Source organism: Sarcophilus harrisii, chromosome 3, assembly GCF_902635505.1.
Source record: "Sarcophilus harrisii chromosome 3, mSarHar1.11, whole genome shotgun sequence".
NCBI classification, from domain to species: Eukaryota; Metazoa; Chordata; class Mammalia; order Dasyuromorphia; family Dasyuridae; genus Sarcophilus; species Sarcophilus harrisii.
Window position 1 is genome coordinate 598845668 of NC_045428.1, and position 23048 is coordinate 598868715.

Sequence of the window (23048 nt, forward strand, 5' to 3'; positions counted from 1 at the left end):
AGACTGAGACAGCGATATAGATACAGACAGACACACAGAGAGATACAGATAGAGACAAAAAGACACATAGATACAGATACAGAGAGACAGACAGACATATAGATCAAGATACAGACAGACATACAGACAGATTTACAGATACAGACACACAGACACAGATACAATCAGACACACAGACACTTAGATACAGATACAGACAGACACACAGACACTGAGATAAAGATAAAGAAAGACACAGAGACATAGAGATACAGATATAGAGTGACACACAGAAACGTAGGTAGAGATAAAGACTGACAAACAGACACATAAATACAGATACAGACGGACAGACACAGAGATACAGATACAGACAAACACACAGAGACACAGAGACAGATACAGACAGAAAGGCACAGAGATGCAGATACTAACAGACACATAGATAAAGATAAAGACAGACAGACATATAGATAGATACCAACAGACACACAGAAACATAAAGATACAGACAGAGAAATAGACAGATTTACAGATACAGACAGACACAGAGATAGAGATACAGACAGACAGACAGACACAGAGACAAATACAGACAAACAAAGATATGGATATAGACTGACACAGAGACACAGTTACAGATACAGACAGACAGACAGACACAGAGATACAGATACAGACAGACACACAGACACAGAGATACAGATACAGACAGACAAACAGACACAGAGATACAGATACAGACACAGACACATAGATAAAGATACAGACAGACACACAGACACATAGATACAGATACAGAAACCAAAACAGATACAGAGATACAGATAACAGACAGACACATAGACACAGATACAGATACAGACACATAGATACATAGATACAGATACAGACAGACACACAGACACATAGATACAGATACAGACACAGAAAGACAGACAGAGACAGAGATACAGATAAAGACAGACACACAGAATACAGAGATACAGATACAGACAGACAAACATATAGATACCGATACCGACAGACACACAGAGACATGGATCAAGATACAGACACAGAGACAGATTTACAAATACAGACACACAGACACAGAGACACAGATACAGACAGGCACACAGACACTTAGATACAGATACAGACACACAGACACTGAGATACAGATATAGAGTGACACACAGACACATAGATAAAGACTGAAAATCAGACACATAGATACAGATACAGACAAACATACAAAGACACAGAGACAGATACAGACAGAACGACACAGAGATGGAGAAACAAACAGACACATAGATACAGATAAAGACAGACCGACAGAGACAGAGATACAGATACAGACAGATACACAGACACAGACACAGATACAGACAGACACAAAGACATATAGATGCAGACACAGACAGACACACAAACACAGAGATACAGATAGACACACAGACACTGAGATACAGATAAAGACAGATAAACAGACACATGGATATAGATGCAGAGAGAAACAGAAACACAGAGATACAGATATAGACAGACACATAGATAAAGGTACAGACAGACAGACACATAGATAAAGATACAAACAAACAGACACATAGATACAGATACAGACAGACACACAGACCCCGAGATATAGATACAGACAGACAGACACATAGATACAGATAGAGACAGACAGACATATAGATAAAGATACAGACAAACACACAGACACAGACACAGATACAGACAGACACACAGAAACATAGATACAGATACAGACAGACAAACAGACACATAGATACAGCTACAGAGAAAAACAGAGACACAGAGATATAGATATAGACAGACACACAGACATATAGAAAGAGATACAGACGCACAGGCACAGGGATACAGTTAAAGACAGACATATAGACACAGAGATACTGACACAGACAGACACACAGACACATAGATACAGATACAGACAGACACACAGACAGATAACGTTACAGAGAGACACACAGAGAGAGATACAGATACAGACAGACAGATGCATAGATAAAGATAAAGACACAGACACACATGGATACAGATACAGACAGACACACAGACACTGAGATATAGATACCGACACACAGCCAGAGAGATACAGATACAGACAGACACAGACACAGAGATATAGATACAGACAGACAGACACATAGTCATATAGATACAAATACAGACAGACACACAGACGCATAGATACAGATACAGACAGACACACAGACATATAGATGCAGATAAAGACAGACAGACCCATAGTTGCAGATACAGACAGACACACAGACGCATAGATACAGATACAGACAGACACACAGACATATAGATGCAGATAGAGACAGACAGACACATAGGTGCAGATACAGACAGACACACAGACACTGAGATACAGAAACAGACAGACAGACATATATATATACATATATATACAGATAAAGACAGACAAACAGACACATAGATACAGATACAGACAGACACAGAGAAACAGAGATACAGATACAGACAGATACATAGATACAGACAGACATACAAACACAGAGATACATATATAGACTGACACAGAGACACTTAGATACAGATACAAAAACCGAAACAGATACAGAGATACATATAACAGAAAGACACATAGACACATAGATACAGATAGAGACACACATTCACATAGATTAAGATACAGACAGACACACAGACATATAGATGCAGATAGAGACAGACAGACAGACACATAGGTGCAGATAGAGACAGACACACAGACATATATATATATATACAGATAAAGACAGACAAACAGACACATAGTTACAGATACAGAGAGACACAGAGACACAGAGATACAGATACAGACAGATACATAGATACAGATACAGACAGACACACAAACACAGAGACAGATACAAAGAGACACACAGCCACAGAGATACATATATAGACTGACACACAGACACAGAGATACAGATACAGACAGACACACAAACACAGAGACACAGATACCGACACAGACACATAGAAAAAGATACAGACTGACACACAAACACTTAGATACAGATACAAAAACCGAAACAGATACAGAGATACATATAACAGACAAGACACATAGACACATAGATACAGATACAGACACACATTCACATAAAGATACAGACAGACACACAGACACCGAGATAGATACAGATACAGACAGAGAGATAGACTGAGACAGCGATATAGATACAGACAGACACACAGAGAGATACAGATAGAGACAAAAAGACACATAGATACAGATACAGAGAGACAGACAGACATATAGATCAAGATACAGACAGACATACAGACAGATTTACAGATACAGACACACAGACACAGATACAATCAGACACACAGACACTTAGATACAGATACAGACAGACACACAGACACTGAGATAAAGATAAAGAAAGACACAGAGACATAGAGATACAGATATAGAGTGACACACAGAAACGTAGGTAGAGATAAAGACTGACAAACAGACACATAAATAAAGATACAGACGGACAGACACAGAGATACAGATACAGACAAACACACAGAGACACAGAGACAGATCCAGACAGAAAGACACAGAGATGCAGATACAAACAGACACATAGATATGGATAAAGACAGACAGACAGAGACAGAGATACAAATAGAGACAGACATATAGATACAAATACCGACAGACACACAGATAAAGATACAGACAGACAGACAGACAGATTTACAGATACAGCCAGACACAAAGACACAGAGATACAGACACAGACAGACAGACAGACACAGAGACAAATACAGACAAACACAGAGATACAGATAAAGACTGACACACAGACACAGAGATACAGATACAGACAGACATACAGACACAGTTACAGATACAGACAGACACACAGACACATACATACAGATACAGACAGACACACAGACACAGATACCGATACAGACACACAGAGACATAGATAAAGATACAGACACACAGACACAGAAATACAGATACAGACACATAGACACAGATACCGATACAGACAGACACACAGAGACATAAATAAAGATACAGACAGACAAACAAACACATAGGTACAGATACAGAAAGACAGAAACATAGATACAGATACATACAGACACAGAGACACTGAGATACAGATACAGAAAGACAGACAGATACAAAATTAAGGTGTAGACAGACACACAGACAAAGATACAGACAGACAAACAAACACAGAGGTACCGATACAGACAGAAAAACAGACACATAGATACAGATACAGACAGACACACAGACACAGAGATACAGATACAGAGAGACACGCAGACACATAGATACAGATACAGACACACAGAGACATAGATAAAGATACAGACAAATAGATGCAGATACAGAGAGAAACACAAACACAGAGATACATATATAGACAGACACACAGACACATACATAAAGATACAGACAGACAAAGAAACACATAGGTACAGATACAGACAGACACACAGACACAGAAATACAGATATAGAAACACACACCAACACATAGATAAAGATATAGACAGAGAAACAGACACATACATACAGATACAGACACACAGACGCTGAGATACAGATAAAGACAAAAGACAGATACATAGATTAAGATATAGACACAGAGACACTGAAATACAGATACAGAGAGACAGACAGATACAAAATTAAGTTATAGACAGACAGAAAGACACATAGACACAGATGCAGAGAGACACAGAGACACAGAAATACCGATACAGACACATATACACAGAGATACCAAAAGAGAAAGACAAAAAGACACAGAGATACTGATACAGAGAGACACGCAGACACATAGATACAGATATAGACACACAGAGAGACACATAGATAAAGATAAAGACAGAGAAACAGATACATAGATACAGATACAAACAGACACAGAGACACTGAGATACAGATACAGACAAAAGACAGATACAAAATTAAGATGTAGACAGACACACAGACACATAGATAAAGATACAGACAGACAAACAGACACACAGACACAGATACAGACAGACACAAAGACACAGAGATATAGATACAGACTGACACAGAAACACTGAGATACAGATACAGACAGACAGACACATAGATACATATACAGACAGACACACAGATGCAGATACAGACAGACAGACAGATACAAAATTAATATATAGACAGATACACAGACGCATAGATATAGATACAGACAGACATACAGACACCGAGATACTGATACAGTCAGACACACAGACCCATAGATATAGATACAGACGGACACACAGACACATAGGTGCAGATAGAGACAGACACATAGATGCAGATATTGACAGACACACAGACATATATATACAGATACAGACAGACAGACACATAGATGCGGATACAGACAAACAGACACATAGGTACAGATGCAGATACAGACAGACAGAAAGACACATTGGTACAGATGCTGATACAGACACACAGACACGTAGATGCAGATGCACACAGACTGACATATAGATAAAGATGCAGATACAAACAGACACATAGAAACAGATACAGACACAGAGATACAGATACAGACAGACAAACAGACACATAGATACAGATGCAGACAGACACAGAGCCACAGAGATACTGATACAGACAGATACACAGACACATAAAGATACAGAGAGACACACAGACACATAGATGCAGATAGAGACAGACACACAGACATGTAGATACAGATACAGATAGACACATAGACACAGAGATACAGATACAGACAGACAAACAGACACATAGATACAGATGCAGACAGACACAGAGCCACAGAGATACTGATACAGACAGATACACAGACACATAGATAAAGATACAGAGAGACACACAGACACATAGATGCAGATAGAGACAGACACACAGACATGTAGATACAGATACAGATAGACACACAGACACAGAGATACAGATATAGACACACTCACAGACACATAGATAACGATACAGACAGACAAACAAACACATAGATACTGATACAGACACAGAGATACAGATATAGACACACAGAGACACATAAATAAAGATAAAGACAGAGAAACAGACACATAGATACAGATACAGAGACACGGATACTGAGATACAGATACAGACAAACACACAGACACAGAGATACAGATATAGACAGACACATAGACACATAGAAAAAGATACAGACAGACAAACAGACACATTGATAAAGATACAGACAAACAAACAGACACATAGATAAAGATACAGACAGAAAAACTGACAAATAGATAAAGATACAGACAAACAAACAGACATATAGATACAAATACAGACAGAAAAACAGACACATTGATAAAGATACAGACAAACAAACAGACATATAGATACAAATACAGACAGACACACAGAGACAGATACAAGTATAGACAAACACCCAGACATAGATGCAGATACAGATGGACAGACAGATACATAGATTAAGATATAGACAGACACACAGACACTGAGATACAGAAACAGACAAACAGACAGACAGAGACAGAGATACAGATACAGACCCAGAGACCCAGAGATACCGATACAGACAGACACACAGACACAGAGATACAGATGATGATACAGACACATGGACACGTAGATGCGGATACAGACAGACAGACAAAAACATAGATGTAGATGCACACAGACACACAGACACATAGAAACAGATACAGACAGACACACAGACACATAGATACAGATACAGAGAGAAATATAAACACAGAGATAGTGATATAGACAGACACACAGACACATAAAGATACAAACAAACAGACACATAGACACAGATGCAAACAGACACAGAGACACAGAGATACAGATACAGACACACATACATAGAGATACCAACACACACAGAGAAACAGACACATAATTATAGATACAGACAGACACACAGACACTGAGATACTGATACAGACAGACACACAGACACAGATATAGATACACACAGACACACAGACACAGATATAGATACAGACGTACACACAGACACATAGATGCATATATAGACAGACACACAGACATATAGTTACAGATACAGACAGGCAGACACATAGATGCAGATACAGACAAACAGACACATAGGTACAGATGCAGATACAGACAGACAGAAAAACACATAGATACAAATGCTGATACAGACACACAGACACGTAGATGTAGATGCACACAGACTGACATATAGATAAAGATGCAGATACAAACAGACACACAGACACATAGAAACAGATACAGACACAGTGATACAGATACAGAGAGAAACACAAACACAGAGATAGTGATATAGAGACACAGAGACACATAGATAAAGATACAGACAAATAAACAGACACATAGACACAGATGCAGACAGACACAGAGCCACAGAGATACTGATACAAACAGACACGCAGACACAGAGATACTGATACAGACAGATACACAGACACAGAGATACTGATACAGACAGACACACAGACACATAGATGCAGATAGAGACAGACACACAGACACATAGATGCAGATAGAGACAGACACACAGACATATAGATACAAATACAGATAGACACACAGACACAGAGATACAGATATAGACACCCTCACAGACACATAGATAACGATACAGACAGACAAACAAACACATAGATACTGATACAGACACAGAGATATAGATATAGACACACAGAGACACATAGATAAAGATAAAGACAGAGAAACAGACACATAGATACAGATACAAACAGAGACACAGATACTGAGATACAGATACAGACAGACACAGACACAGAGATACAGATATAGACAGACACATAGAAAAAGATACAGACAGACAAACAGACACATAGATAAAGATACAAACGGAAAAACTGACACATAGATAAAGATACAGACAAACAGACACATTGATAAAGATACAGACAAACAGACATATAGATACAAATACAGACAGACACACAGACAGAGATACAAGTATAGACAAACACCCAGACATAGATGCAGATACAGATGGACAGATAGATACATACATTAAGGTATAGACAGACACACAGACACTGAGATACAGAAACAGACAAACAGACAGAGACAGAGATACAGATACACACACAGAGACCCAGAGATACCGATACAGACAGACATACAGACATATAGATACAAATAGAGACAGACACACAGACACAGATACAGATACAGACAGACAAACAGACACTTGGATATAGATACAGATAGACACACACAGAGATACATATATAGACAGACACAGAGACAGATAGATAAAGATACAGACAGACAAACACATAGATACAGATACAGACAGACACACAGACACAGAGATACAGATATAGACAGACACACAGACACATAGATACAGATACAGATAGAGAAACAGACACATAGATACAGATATAGACAGATACACAGACACAGAGATACAGCTATAGACAAACACCCGGACACATAGATGCAGATACAGATGGACAGATGTATACATAGATTAAGATATAGATAGACATACAGACACTGCGATACAGAAACAGACAGACAGAGATACAGATACAGACATACAGACACAGAGATACAGATGCAGACAGACACAGAGACACAGAGATACAGATACAGACAGACACAGAGACACATCGATATAGATACAGAGAGACACACAAACACAGAAATACATATATAGACAGACATAGAGATACACAGATAAAGATCCAGACAGACAAACAAACACATAGATACAGACAGACAGAGAGATACATAAAGATACAGACAAACAGAGACATAAATACAGATACAGACAGACACACAGACACAGAGATACCGATACAGACAGATAACACACACATATAGATACAGATACAGACAGACACACAGAGACTGAGACAGATACAGACACATAGACACAGAGATACAGATACAGACAGACACACAGAGACTGAGACAGATACAGACACATAGACACAGAGATACAGATACAGACAGACACACAGAGACTAAGACAGATACAGACACACAGACACAGAGATACAGATACAGACAGACACAGAGATACAAATACATTCAGACAAACAGACACAGAGATGCAGATACAATAGACACATAGATATAAATACAGACAGAGAAACAGACAGAGATAGAGGTACAAAGACACAGACACATAGATAAAGATATAGATAGACACACAGACACAGAGATAGATTCAGACAGACAGACAGAGATACAGATACAGAGACACACAGATACATAAAGAGACAGAGAAACAGACACAGCGATACCGGTACAGACAGACAGACAGAGATAGAGATACATATACCTAGACACATAGACACAGAGATACAGATACAGACAGACACACAGAGACACGAGAGAGAAAAGACCGACCCTCTTACCCTAGATGTTCAGATGGGTTCTGAATTCTCCTTTATAATTTTCGGGAGTGAAAATCCCGTCTAGGTAAGAAAAGTTAGAATCTAGCCTCTCCCCCCCAGAGGAGCGAAGGGGCCTTTTCCTGCAGTTGTCCCCAGGACAGGCCCCAGCGAGCACAGTCTCGGGCGGGGTTCGAGAAGACCCTGCTGGCTTCTTGTTACCTGTCTGAGTGGGGGAGTAGGACAGAAAGAAGAAGGACAGACCAGTGTTGCGGGGCTTGCAACCTTCTAAAGGGGGAACCTCTCTTTTTGCTGAGGGGGATGTAAGAGCTTTCCAGCCCCAGCTGAGAGGTTCGGCACCAAATACTTAGGTTGGGGTAGGAAGTCCTAGCTCAGAACATGGGGGCCAGCAGGTGGGCGGGGTCCCATGGCCTCAGCTCTTTGCCAGAAAGCACCTTTGCTCATGGGAAGGGGTCACAGACACAAGGAAGAGGAGGGAAAATAGTCATTGGGAGCAGAAAATGTCAGATAGATTCTGGGAGGGCAGACAGGGGCAAGGGAAGAGGCTTTAACAAAGAACAATGGAAAAAACCTGTTCCTCAGTGGGACTCACAGTTAACCAGGACAAAGGGACTAGGCCGTGAGGAAGAGGGCAGGCCGAGCCCAGAGAGGGGAGCCGACTGACCCCAAATGCAGTCACAAGGAAGGGGATCCTGCCATTGCCCGGTGGCCAGCCCTGAGAGGGACTAAGTGAGCTGTAACAGGAGAGAGACCCTGGGCCAGAGTGGGGGTGGGGTTTGAAGAGGGGGCAGCAGGCCCTGGCAGATTTCCAGGGGAAGGGTCACCCCGGGGTGGGGGTGACTTCAGACTTTCTGAGGGGGTTCCGCCAGGTGGGGTTTCCCAAGCCCTCCAGAGGGGGCGGGACTGGAAGGCTGAGCTCTTCCCTGTGGCCTCAGGGACTGTTATAGCCCAATGAGTGCTTCAGCTTCCTGGCCAGCCTCCCTCCCCCCGGTTACCCAGGGCCTCATGGGGACCCTGTGAAAGGAGTCGGGGGCCAAGGGACAGATGGGGCTGGTCCCTCTGCAGGCACTGGAGAGCACCAGGCTCCTTGGGAGGGTCCTTGGGAGACAGGGGTGGACTAGCAAAGGAAGGGGAAGGAAGGAGGGGTTAGAAGAGCTGAGATCAAGTGCATGAAACAAGGGGGGTAGGCTCCCAAAGCTGGGGCCAGGCCCAGAAATGGCCCGAGAAACCCTCTTCTGCCTCTCTTCTTGCCTTTGCCTTGTGGAAATGGCTCCCTCCTCCCAGGATTTCTGTTATACCAAGTATGAACGCGGGGAAAGAGAAGGCGCATTAGCAGAACTTCTAGGGCAGTGGGCAACATGGTGGGCAGGGTCAGGCCTGAGTCAGGAAGACCTGAGTCAGATTCTGGCAGGTACTGGCACTCTGGGCAAGTCGCTTTACCCTGTTTGCCTCGTTTCCTTATCTGTAAAACGAGCAGGAGAAGAGAGTGATCATCCTGTCTGTCATTTTGGCCAAGAAATCTCAGAACCCCCTTCCAAAAAGGGGGGGGGGTCACAAAGAGTAAAATGTGACTAGAAATGACTGAATAACAACCACCAAAAAAATCTAACCGGCACAGCCATTCAACAGCCTGAAACTTTCCCCAAGCAGATTTCCCCATCTTTGCATTTAAAGGGAAGAACTTCATTTTCTGGGGAGCAAGCTTAGGTATTCTAATTTTGCAGCATTTTTTAGGACTTTGTTCTTCATTTATTTTGTTGTCATTTTACATATGGTTTTTCTGGTGGCTTCCTGGTAGGGGACGGCTGCCTGCCCTAAGGGAGCCAAGTGACTTTTCTTGGAGGCCACAGGAACCATGATCTGTTTGGGCCAGAATGTGCTCCAGACGCCCAAGGGGGGGTGGGGGTAGGGCAGAGGCCCCTCTGACGGGGTCTGGTCTGGGGCAGGTCTTGGCCCAAAAGGGCCATTTTTGAGGGTCTGACCGGGAATGAGAGTCTGGAAGCTGTGAGAAGCCCTTCTCCCTCATCAGAGTTACTCCCTGTGCCCCCGGACCTCTGTACCAGAGACTGGTTCTGAGCAGGGCTTGTTGGGTGTTTCAGGAAACACTGACTCTGGAGGATGTGACTGTGGACTTCACCAGGCAGGAGTGGGGGTACCTGTGCCCTGCCGAGAGGGACCCATACAAGGAAGTGACAATGAATACCTATAGGACCCTGGTCTCCCTGGGTAAGGACCTCTCTCTTTGCTTCAGAAGGCTGTGCCTCCAAGTCCCGGGGTTTGGGGGGTTTGTGCATGTGTCCCCAGACGCTCACCCGGTCTGTGGGGGCCAAGAATCAGTTTAATGGAAGGCGGGATCTGGATCCCACCATATCCTTTGACCATTTATCAATTGGACAATGGCTTGATTTCTTATAAATTAGAGTCAGTTCTCTATATATTTTGGAAATGAGGCCTTTATCATTACCTTTGACTAAAAATGTTTTCCCAGTTTATTGCTTCCCTTCTAATCTTGTCTGTATTAGTTTTGTTTGTATAAAACCTTTTTAATTCGATATAATCAAAATTTTCTATTTTGTAATCAATAATGAACTCTAGGTCACAAATTCCTTCCTCTTCCACAGGTCTGAGAGATAAACTATCCTATGCTCTTCCAATTTATTTATAATTTTATTCTTTATGCCTAGATCATGAACCCATTTTGACCTTATCTTGGTGTATGGTATTAAGTGTGGGTCAATGCCTACTTTCTGCCATACTAGTTTCCAATTTTCCCAGCAGTTTTTGTCAAATAGAGAATTCTTATCCCAAAAGCTGTGGTCTTTGTGTTTGTCAAACACTAGATCATTATAGTTATTGATTATTTTGTCCTGTGAACCTAACCTATTCCACTGATTAACTAATCTATTTCTTAGCCAATACCAAATGATTTTGGTGATCGCTGTTTTATAATATAGTTTTAGGTGTGGTACAGCTAGGGCACCTTTGTTTGATTTTTTTTCATTAGTTTCCTTGAAAGTCTTGACCTTTGTTCTTCCAGATGAATTTTGTTATTTTTCTATATCATTTGGGAATTTAATTGGTAGAGCACTAAATAAATAAATTAGTTTAGATAGTATTGTCATCTTTCTTATATTTGTTTGACCTATCCAGGAGCACTTAATATTTTTTCCAGTTCTTTATGTCTGACTTTTTTGTGTGGAAAGTGTTTTGTAGTTTTGCTCATATAGTTCCTGACTTTTCCTCGGCAGATAGATTTCCACATATTTTATACTATCAGCAGTTATTTTAAATGGAATTTCTCTTTGTCTCTCTTGCTGTTGGATTTTTTTAGTGATATATAAGGATGCTGACGATTTATGTGGATTTATTTTGTATCCTACAACTTTGCTAAAGTTGTAGATTACTTCTAATAGTTTTTTAGTTAATTCTCTAGGATTCTTTAAGTATACCATCATATCATCTGGAAAGAGTGATAGTTTGGTTTCCTCATTACTTTCTCTAATTCCTTTACTCTTTTTTTCTTTTCTTATTGTCAAAGCTAGCATTTCTAATACAACATTGAATAGTAATGGTGATAGTGGACAGCCTTGTTTCACCCCTGATCTTATTGGGAATGGTTCCCATTTATCCCTATTATATATGATGCTTGTTGATGGTTTCAAATAGATGCTACTGACTATTTTAAGGAAAAGTCCATTTAGAGAATAAAGTTCTTTCTACATGTGCACTGCTGTGCTGTCTTAGACACTTTTTCCCTGACATGGAAAAATAATCATAGTTACTCCAAGAGAGACTTTTGTGAAATTCTCAAGTTTGGAAAGTACTCTGTGTTCGTGATCCCATTTGACTCTCACAACTCCTGTGAAGGGCAAGTTCTTTAGTTACTTTTATCCTTCTCTTTCAAGTGGAAATGAGGCTCAAAGGGAATGTGATTTGCATGAAATCCTATCTAAAAAGTGTTTGGTGGGATTTGAACTATGGTCTTCTGAGAGCCAGAAGAGGCTGGGCTTGAATTCTCAAAAAATTGTGCAATGTTGTTTTTTCGAATGTCTGTCCATGAGCAGAGATTGACCCGTCCAGCTCAGATCATACCTTCCAGGTGGAAACAAGAGAAACGCCCAGAATGCTGAGGAACAGAGATTCCAGGGATAAAAAATCAGGTCCAGGTGAGAGAGTGAAAAACGAGGATGGGCGTCAGAGCTGAGTGCTTTAATGGGGGGCGAGGGGGGAAGGGCGGTTCCTGTGTTGTGTTGTATCAAGCAATCAGTAAACATTTATGAAGTGTCTACAGTATGCCAGATGCCATGCTAAGCTCTAGAGATACTAAGAGGGGCAAAAGGTAGCCTGCCCTCAAGGGGAGTGGGGTAGACAAGGTGCAGAGAAATAAGCACAAACCTGCTATATCCCAGAGAGATAGGAGATCATTCACAGGAGGAGGGCAAGAGAACCAGGAGGGGCTAAAATGGGGATGGGGGACCCAGAGCCAGTGCTGGACACATGGAGAACTCAATATTCCACAGGTATTATCCGCTGGCCTTCCAGGCGGAGCTTTTCCCTGACGGGAAAGCAATTCTACTTATGCCAACAGAAACTTCTGTGCGATTCTCAGTCTGAAGTTCTCTGTGTGCTCGAGATTCCCTTTGGTCCTCACAGCACCCTGTAGGGCAAGTCCTAGAGAAACTGAGGCCAGTGAATCAGGTTCAAATTTAAAGCGTAGAGTCCAATAAGCCAGAGGGACCCATGGGAATGTTTCCAAAGTATGTGGCACAGGGAGGAGCCCAAGGCAGGAGCTGGAGGCGCAGGGAGGAGTCCGGGGCGCAGGGAGGAGCCCAAGGCAGGAGCTGGAGGCACAGGGCAGAGCCCCAGGCGGAGCCCCAGGAGCTGGGCTTATAGAGGGAAGCTGAGCTGTAATTAGTCTGAAGTCTCACAGAGGTTGGTATCTTGTGGGAAACAAAGGCAAAGGAGGGAGGCAAGGACCTGGGCTCAGAGGAGCCCTAATCCCAGGGAAGGACAGGCCTGCCAAGGTATGAGAACGTAACTTAAATCTGACAGGACAGGAGGCAGGATGAGAAAGTCCTGGTCTTGTGGAGGGAGGGAGGGAGGGCCGCCCTGGCAAGAACAGAGATAGGGAAGCGGCCCCTGGACGATGTTTTCTTTGCTGTCCTCCTTTGTGACTCAGTGGTGTGCAAAAAGGGGGTCGAGGGCTTAAGGTTTGGGGCTCTCTTCCAGGCTCAGTTTTCCCAGACCTAATTGCAAGAAGTGTGTGTGTTGGGGGGGGCGGGGTGCCAGGGCCAACACTAGAGGCACTTTTCTTTTTCTTTTCCAAGTGAGGAAGCTGAGACCCAGAGAGTGTAAGTCATTAGTAAGAAATCATGCCCAAGAAGTGTTTGGTCAAATTCGAATGTGGTCTCTAGAAGGGGCGGGGCTCGTGTTCTCAAATACTTGTCCCAAGGGGCATTTTCAAATCTCCCTCCTTTAACAGAGCTTGAGCTTCTTCAACTGTCCTCCTTCGGGGGGACCATCACTTTGGAAACAAGAGAGTCACCATACATGTGGGAGAACAGAGATTCCAGTGACAGTGACTCTGGTCCTGGTGAGTGAGTGAGAACCGGGGACAAGGCTGAGCCGTCATTGGGGGGCATTGCATCAGCCCATCAATAAGCATTGATTAAGCACCTGCTGTGTGCCAGATACTGTGATACACAAAGAGGCAAAAGAGAGTATGCTTTCAGAGAGCCCACAATCTATGGGGAAGACAATGTGCAAAAAAGTGAGCCAACAGGCTGCATCCTGAGGAAACAGAATTCACAGAGGGAAGGCACTAGAATTAAGTGGGGTGGGAAGAGAGGTATGGGAGATGGAAAGTCAGTGCCATGATACATGGAGAATATGAACGCGGTAAAAGTCTTTCTGTATATGCTCTGCCGGGCCTCCTTTGTACATCTTTCCCCTGATGTGGAAGGATGATAATAAATAAGCCAGCAGAGACTTTTTGAGAGATTCTCACATTTGGAAAGCTCTCTGTGTGAGAACTCATTTGGTCCTCCCAGCCACCCTGTAGGGCAGGTTCCATAGGTCTTTTTCCCCTTATTTTCCAAGAGGAAGCTGAGAACCAGAGGGATGGTGTCTTTTGTGTGAGATCATTGTCAGTGTATTGGGTCTCCCAGAAGGGCTGGGTCTGCACTCTCCAATAACTGTCCCAATTTCCCTCCATGAACAGAGTTTCAAGTGTCCACACCGGAGCTGATGTTCCAGTGGGAAAATACAAAATCAACATGGATGTGGAAGACAACCTATTCCAGTGATACTGAATCTGGTCCAGGTGAGTGAGTGGAAAACAGGAGGGTGGGAGTCAGTGCATTTGGGGGGCGGTCCCTGTGTTGTCTTGTATCAGTCATCAACAAACATTTATTAAGGACCTGCTGTGTGCTAGATGCTGTACTAAGTTGTATTGTATCAGTCATTAATAAGCATGTATTAAGCACCTGCTGTGTGCCAGGTGCTGTACTAAGCTCTAGGGATCGTAAAAGAGGCAAGAGTTTGCTCTCAAGGAGTCACAATCTAATGGGGAAGAGGCAGAGGAATGTGTATAAACAAGTTATCTCCAAAATAAATTGATCATTCATGGAAGAAGGGCACTAGAATTAAAAGGGAAGGAGAAAGTGCCCTGATATAAAGGGAATGCTATAAATGTCCTTTCGATATATGGTCTGTTGGGCCTTCTTAACACAGCTTCTCCTTGACATGTGCAGACACTTGTGAAATTCTCTGATTTGGAAAGTGCCCTGTGATCCCCTTTGGCCCTCACAACTACCATGGAAAGCTATGTCTGATGGTACTTTTACCCCTATTTTCCAAGCCAGAAAGCAGCCCCATAGGGATTAAGTGATTTGTATGAAATGAAGTGTTGGTGGGATTCGAACCAAGGTCCTTCAGAAGAGGCCGGGCTTACATTCTCCAACAGTTGTTCATATTAGTTTTTTCAAATTTCCCTCCATGAACAGAACTTCAGGTGTCTACAGAAGATGTAAACTTACCATTGGAAAGAGAAGACTCACCATGGATGTGGAAGAACGAAGATTCCAGCGATGATTCCAGAGATAGTCAGTCAGCTCCAGGTGAGTGAGGATGAAGAAGCGGTCTTTGTGTGGTGTGTATCAGTCTATCAATAAACATTGATTAAGCACTGGCTGTGTGTCAGATGCTGAGCTGAGCTCTAGCAATACTAAAAGAAGGAAAAGAGAGTAAACATTGATTAAGCACCTGCTGTGTGCCAGATGCTGAGCTGAGCTTTAGGATTACTAAAAGAAGGAAAAGAGAGTCTGCACTCAAGGAGCTCACAGTCTAATGGGAAAGACAAGATGCAAAGGGACGCATATCCCAGATAAATTGAGAATTCATAGAGGGAAGACACTAGAATTAAGCAGGGCTGGAATTGAGGTGGGGGAGATAGGACATTAGTGTCATGGTACCAAGAGAGTACTACAAAGGTACTTTCTTGTACATGGTTTGCTAGGTTTTTTCTTATCCCTTTTTCTTGACATAGGAAATGGTAATTCTTAAGCCAACAGAAACTTTTGGGAAATTCTCAGGGTGGGAAGTACTCTATGTGTTCATGAATCCATCTGGTCCTCACAACCCCCCTGTAGGAAGAATTCTTTATGTATTTTTCTTATTGTTTTCCTAGTGAGGAAACTGAAACCCAGAAGGATTCGGCGATTTGCATGAAACCCTGTCTAAGAAGTGTTTGGGGGAATTTGGAACAAGGTTGCCCAAAAGAAGCTGGGCTTGAATTCTCAATTAATTGTTGAAAGTAATTTTTTCAAATCTCCTTCCTTGAACAGAGCTTGAAGTGTCCACAGCAGATGAGACCTTCCAGTTGGAAAGAGGAGACTCACCATGGATATCGGAAAGCAGAGATTCCAGTGATAATCAGTCAGCTCCAAGTGAGTGAAAAACAGAAAAATGGGAGTCATTTGGAGGAGAGTTCCCATGTATTGCATCAATCAATCAGGAAATATTTATTATGTATCTGCTGAGGGCCAGATGCTGTGCTGAGCTAAAAGGGATACTAAAAGAGAGAGAAGAGAGTCTACTCACAAGGAGCTCATGGTCTAATGGGGAAGACAATATACAAACAAACTATGTTCTGGATAAGTAGGAGATAATTAAAGATGGAAAGTAGGAGATAATTAAATCACTAGACTTAAGTGTTTGGAAGGGAGGTGAGGGAAACAGAAAGTCAAGGCCATGAGATATATCTAAAATACATAAAAAACACAACAGAGGGTTGTTTCTATATACGGCCTGCTTGGTCTTCTTCGCACACCTTTTCCTTGACGTAGGAAAATATTAATAGTTATACCAGAAGATACTTTTGTGAAGTTCTCAAGTTTGGAAAGTACTCAGTTCATCATCCCACTTGGTCCTCACAACGCCTTGGAGGGAGACTTCTACATGAACTTTTCTCCTTATTTTTCTAAGTGAGGAAACTGAGATCCAGAGGAATTAAGTGATTTGCATGAAATCTTATTTAAGGAGTGTTTGGTGGAATTTGACCCACGGTCCCTCAGAAGAGGCTGCACTTGAATACTTGTCTAACGTAGTTCTTTCAAATCTCCCTCCATGAACAGATTTTCAAGTGTCTACACCGGAAGTGACCTTTGAGTTTGAAAGAGTAGACTCACCTTGGATGTTGGAGAAGAAAGATTCCAATGATCATCACTCATTTCCAGGTGAGTGAGTGAAGAACGGGAGGATAGAAGTCACCACTGAGCTGTGCGTTTGGGGAGCAGTCCTGTGTAGTATTGCATCAATCCGTGAATAAACATTTATTAAGCACCTGCTGTGTGCCAGATGCTGTGCTAGGCTCTAGAGATACCAAACGCAAGGAGCTCACCATCTAAGGAGGAAGACGATGCAAAGAAATATATACAAGCAAACTGTCTCAGATTAATAGGAGATCATTCACAGAGGAAAGGCACTAGATTCAAGATAGGTTGAAATGGAGTTGGGAGAAACAGGAAGATAGTGTGATCATTCGTAGCTAAAATACATACAAAATACAGTTAAGTTCTTTCTATATGTGGTCTACTGACCTTCTTCATACACCTTTTCCCTAACATGGAAAAATGGTCACACTTATGCAAACCCTTTGGTGAAATTCTCAAGTTTGGAATGTATTCTGTGTGTTCACGATCCCATTTGTCCCTAGCAACCTCCCTATGGGGACAGTTCCTTAGGTACTTTTATGCTTGTTTTCCAAAGGTGGAAATCAAGGCTGGAGGAATTAAGTGATCATATCTAAGAATTGCTTGGTGGAATTTGAACCAGGGGCTCTCAAAGTCAAGTCTCTCTAGGCTTGAGTTCTCCCAGTTTTCCAATATGGTTTTTTCATGTCTCCCTCCATGAGCAGAGTTTCAAGATTACGAACCAGAAGTGACCTTTGAGTTTGATAGAGGAGACTCCCCATGGATGTTTGAGAGACTAGATTCCAGTGACAGTGACTCATCTCTAGGTAAGTGAGCAGAGAAGGGGAGGATGGAAGTCATATCTGAGCCGTGCATTATGGGAATAGTCCTGGTGGTACCATATCAATTGCTCAGTGAGCATTTATTAAGCACCTGCTGTGTGCCAGATGCTGTGCTCAGCTCTAGGAGTACCAAAAGAGGTAAAAAACAGTCTCTTCTCACAAGGTAATGGGGAAGACAACATACCAATAAATGTGTGCAGATAAGCTGTATCCCAGATGAATAGGAGAGGATTCACACGGGGGTGGGGGAGACAGTAGAATTAGGAAAGGTGGAAATGGGAATGGGGGAGAGCAAAGTCAACACTGTGATAAATAGAGAATAAAATAAAGGTCCTTCCTTTATATGCTCTGCTGGGCCTTCTTAGTACTTTTCCTTGACAAGGAAAAATAATCATAGTTATTCCAACAAATACTTTTGTGAAATTCTCAGGTTTGGAAAGTACTCTGTATATTTGTAACCCACTTGGTCTCATACCACTGTGGAGGGTGAGTTCTATAGGTACTTTTACCCTTCTTTTCCAAGTGATTAGACTGAGGACAGAGGAATTAATTAAGTGCTTTGTATAGAATCATGTCGTATTTGGTGGAATTTGAACCTTGAACCTCAGAAGAGGTTGGGCTTGTATTCTTAAATAATTTTCCAAAACTGCTTTTCAAATCTCTTTTCTATGAACAGAGATTCTAGAGTCCACACCAGGTGTGACTTACCCATTGAATAAAAGTGGAGAATCGACATGGATGGCGGATAAACAAGATTCCAGTGATGATAGCGAATCAAGTTCAGGTGAGTGAGTGAAAAATAGGAGGATGGGCTGTTCATTTGGGGGCAGAGCTTTTTGTGTTTTACGATTTGTCAACAAACATTTATTAAGTATCTACTGTGTGCTGGATGCTCTGTTAAGCTCTAGGAATAATAAATGAGGCAAAAGGTAATCTGCCCTCAAAGAGCTCATGATCTAATGGGGAAGACAGCATGAAACAAAATGTGTGCAGAGTATAGAAGAGAGAATTCGTAGAGGGAAGGCACTAGAGTGCCTAGAGTATATTTGTAACTCACTTGGTCTCATTCCACTGTGGAGGGTGAGTTCTGTAGGTACCTTTATCTTTCTTTTCCAAATGATTAGACTGAGGACAGAGGAATTAAGTGATGTATGGAATCATGTCGTGTTTGGTGGAATTTGAACCATGGTCTCTCAGAAGAGGTTGGGTTTGCATTCTTAAATAATTTTCCAAAACAGTCTTTTCAAATCTCTTTCTAGAAACAGAGATTCTAGCGGCCACACCAAATATGGCTTTCTCGCTGAAAACTGGAGGAGCACAATGGATACCGGATAAACAAGATTCCAGTGATACCGAATCAAGTTCAGGTGAGTGAGTGAAAAATAAGAAGATGGACTGTTCCTTTGGGGGCAGAACCTGTATTGTGTTTTACAATCTGTCAGTAAACATTTATTAAGCATCTATTGTATGCTAGATGCTCTGTTAAACTCTAGGGCAGTGGTTCTCAAACTTTTGTTCTCAGTATCTTCATGTTGTTAAAAAAAAAAAAAAACTATCGAGGATCTGTTCCAAGAGGTTTTGTTCACATGGGTTATATTTATAGCTATTTACTATATTAGAAATAAAAAATGATTTTGAATTTGTAGACTTTCTGAAAGGTTTTCAGAGACCCCGACAATTCTTTGGACTACACTTTAAGGACCACTGCTCTAGGGAAACTAAATGAGGCAAAAGGTAATCTGCCCTCAAAGGGCTCATGATCTAATGGGGAAGACAACATGAAACAGAATGTCTGCTGAGTATAGAAGAGAGAATTCACAGAGGGAAGGCACTAGAGTGCCTAGAGTATATTTGTAACTCACTTGGTCTCATTCCACTGTGGAGGGTGAGTTCTGTAGGTACCTTTATCTTTCTTTTCCAAATGATTAGACTGAGGACAGAGGAATTAAGTGATGTATGGAATCATGTCATGTTTGGTGGAATTTGAACCGTGGTCTCTCAGAAGAGGTTGGGCTTGCATTCTCGAATAATTTTCCAAAATGGTTTTTTCAAATCTCTTTCTATGAACAGAGAGTCTAGAGTCCACACCAGATATGACTTTCTCATTGAAAACTGGAGGAGCACAATGGATACCGGATAAACAAGATTCCAGTGATGATAGCGAATCAAGTTCAGGTGAGTGAGTGAAAAAATAGGAGGACGGGCTGTTCATTTGGGGGCAGAGCCTGTATTGTGTTTTACAATCTGTCAATAAACATTTATTAAGCATCTACTGTGTGCTAGATGCTCTGGTAAACTCTAGGGAAACTAAATGAGGCAAAAGGTAATCTGCCCTCAAAGAGCTGTGATCTAATGGGGAAGACAACATGAAACAAAATGTGTGATGAGTATAGAAGAGAGAATTCACAGAAGGAAGGCACTGGAGTGGAGGCGAAGGAGACAGAAAGTGCCATGACACATAGACAGTAGTGTAAAGATCCTTTTTATGGATGCTCAGCCTGGCCTTCTTCCTTGACACGGAATAATATGAATAGTTATGCTCATAGACCCTTTTGTGAAATTGTCCAGTTTGGAAAGTCCTCTCTGTTTGTGATCCTACTGGGTCCTCACAAACCCCCCTAGGCTTTCATCCCTATTTTCCAAGTGAGGAAACTGAGGCCCAGAGGGATTAAGTCATTTGTATGAAGTCACATCTCAGAAGCTTCTGGGCAGATTGGGACCGAGGTCTCTCTGAAGAGGCTGGGCTAGCGTTCTCCAATAATTGTCCCAAGTAATTTTTTCCAAATCTCCCTCCACGAACAGAGATGGAAGCATCCAAACTAAATGTGACCGTCACTTTGGAAAGAGAAGAATCGCCATGGATGTCAGAGAGCAAGGAGTCCAGCGACAGTGATTCGGGTCCAGGTGAGGGAGTGAGAAATGGGGGGATGAGAGTCATGGCTGAGCAGTGCATTGGGGAACGTTGCAACAGCCCATCAATAACATTGATTAAGTACCTGCTGTGTGCCAGATGCTGAGCTAAACACTAGAGAAGCAAAAGAGGTTCTGTCCTCAAAGAGCTCACAATCTGTGGAGAAGACAACATGAAACCAGCTGTGCACAAACCAGCTGCATCCTGGACAAATAGGAGATAATCCACAAAGAAAGGAGACTGGAATTAAGGGGATGGAATGGAGGTGATAGGTACAGAAAGTCAGCTCCAGGATACACTGAGAATACTGCAAAGGTCCTTTGTGTCTGCTCTGCCGGGCCTTCAAGCACAATGTCTCTTTGACAGTGAAAAACAATAGTAGTTACACCGGGTCTTCCCGGCCACCCTGTAGGGCAGGTTCCATAGGTCCTTCTTTCCTTGTTTTCCAAGAGGAAGCTGAGAACCAGAGGGATCGTGTCTTTTGTGTGAGATCATCATCAGGGTGTTTGGTCTCCCAGGAGGGTTGGGTCTGCATTCTCCAATAATTGTCCCGATTTCCCTCCATGAGCAGAGTTTCAAGTTTCCACACCAGAGATGATGTTCCAGTGGGAAAATGCAAAATCAACATGGGTATGGAAGACAAACTATTCCAGTGATACTGAATCAGGTCCAGGTGAGTGAGCGGAAAACAGGAGGATGGGAGTCAGCGCTGAGCTGGGCATTTGGAGGGCAGTCCCGTGTGATATTGCATCGGTCAAGCAATACACATTTATTAAGCACCTGCTATGTGCCAGATGCTGGGCTAAGCTCTAGAGGGAGAAGAGAGTCTGCCCCCAAGGAGCTCACAATCTAATGAGGAAGACAAGATGCAGAGGAATGTGTACAAACAAACTGTCTCCCAAATAAATAGGAGATCATTCACCAAAGGGGGGCACTAGTATTAAGAGGGGTTAGATTGGAGATGAGGCAAGGAGAAAGTTAGTGCCACGATATAAAGGGATGCTATTAATGCCCTTTCTATGTATGCTCTGTTGGTCCACCTTAGTACAACTTTTTCTTGACATGGAAACATCATCATAGTTAGGCCAACAGACACTTTTGTGAAATTCTCAAGTTTGGAAAGTACTCTGTGTGTTCATGATCCCATCTGGTCCTGACAAGCATGGGGAGAGGTCTTTTGGTACTTTTTTCTGTATTTTTCAAGTGAGGAAATTGAAGTCCAGAGGGATTA

The 23048-nt window shown here is 42.2% G+C and overlaps 1 protein-coding gene across 8 annotated transcripts in view; it reads left to right on the top strand.

The window, feature by feature from the left end:
- Window positions 1-23048, top strand: part of LOC100921344 — an 81058-nt gene that overhangs the window by 23390 nt on the left and 34620 nt on the right. For 7 of the 8 annotated variants that reach the window (XM_031963913.1, XM_031963912.1, XM_031963915.1 and 4 more), the window contains exons 4-16: window positions 11474-11600; window positions 13439-13540; window positions 14857-14967; window positions 15595-15696; window positions 16379-16492; window positions 17219-17320; window positions 18008-18109; window positions 18790-18891; window positions 19583-19690; window positions 20166-20273; window positions 20977-21081; window positions 21709-21810; window positions 22389-22490. In XM_031963913.1, the coding sequence (XP_031819773.1) occupies window positions 11570-11600; window positions 13439-13540; window positions 14857-14967; window positions 15595-15696; window positions 16379-16492; window positions 17219-17320; window positions 18008-18109; window positions 18790-18891; window positions 19583-19690; window positions 20166-20273; window positions 20977-21081; window positions 21709-21810; window positions 22389-22490 (1291 nt within the window). In that variant the 5' untranslated portion in view covers window positions 11474-11569. The remainder of the gene's footprint in view (window positions 1-11473; window positions 11601-13438; window positions 13541-14856; window positions 14968-15594; window positions 15697-16378; window positions 16493-17218; window positions 17321-18007; window positions 18110-18789; window positions 18892-19582; window positions 19691-20165; window positions 20274-20976; window positions 21082-21708; window positions 21811-22388; window positions 22491-23048) is intronic. The other variant, XM_031963918.1, reaches the window with a different exon arrangement.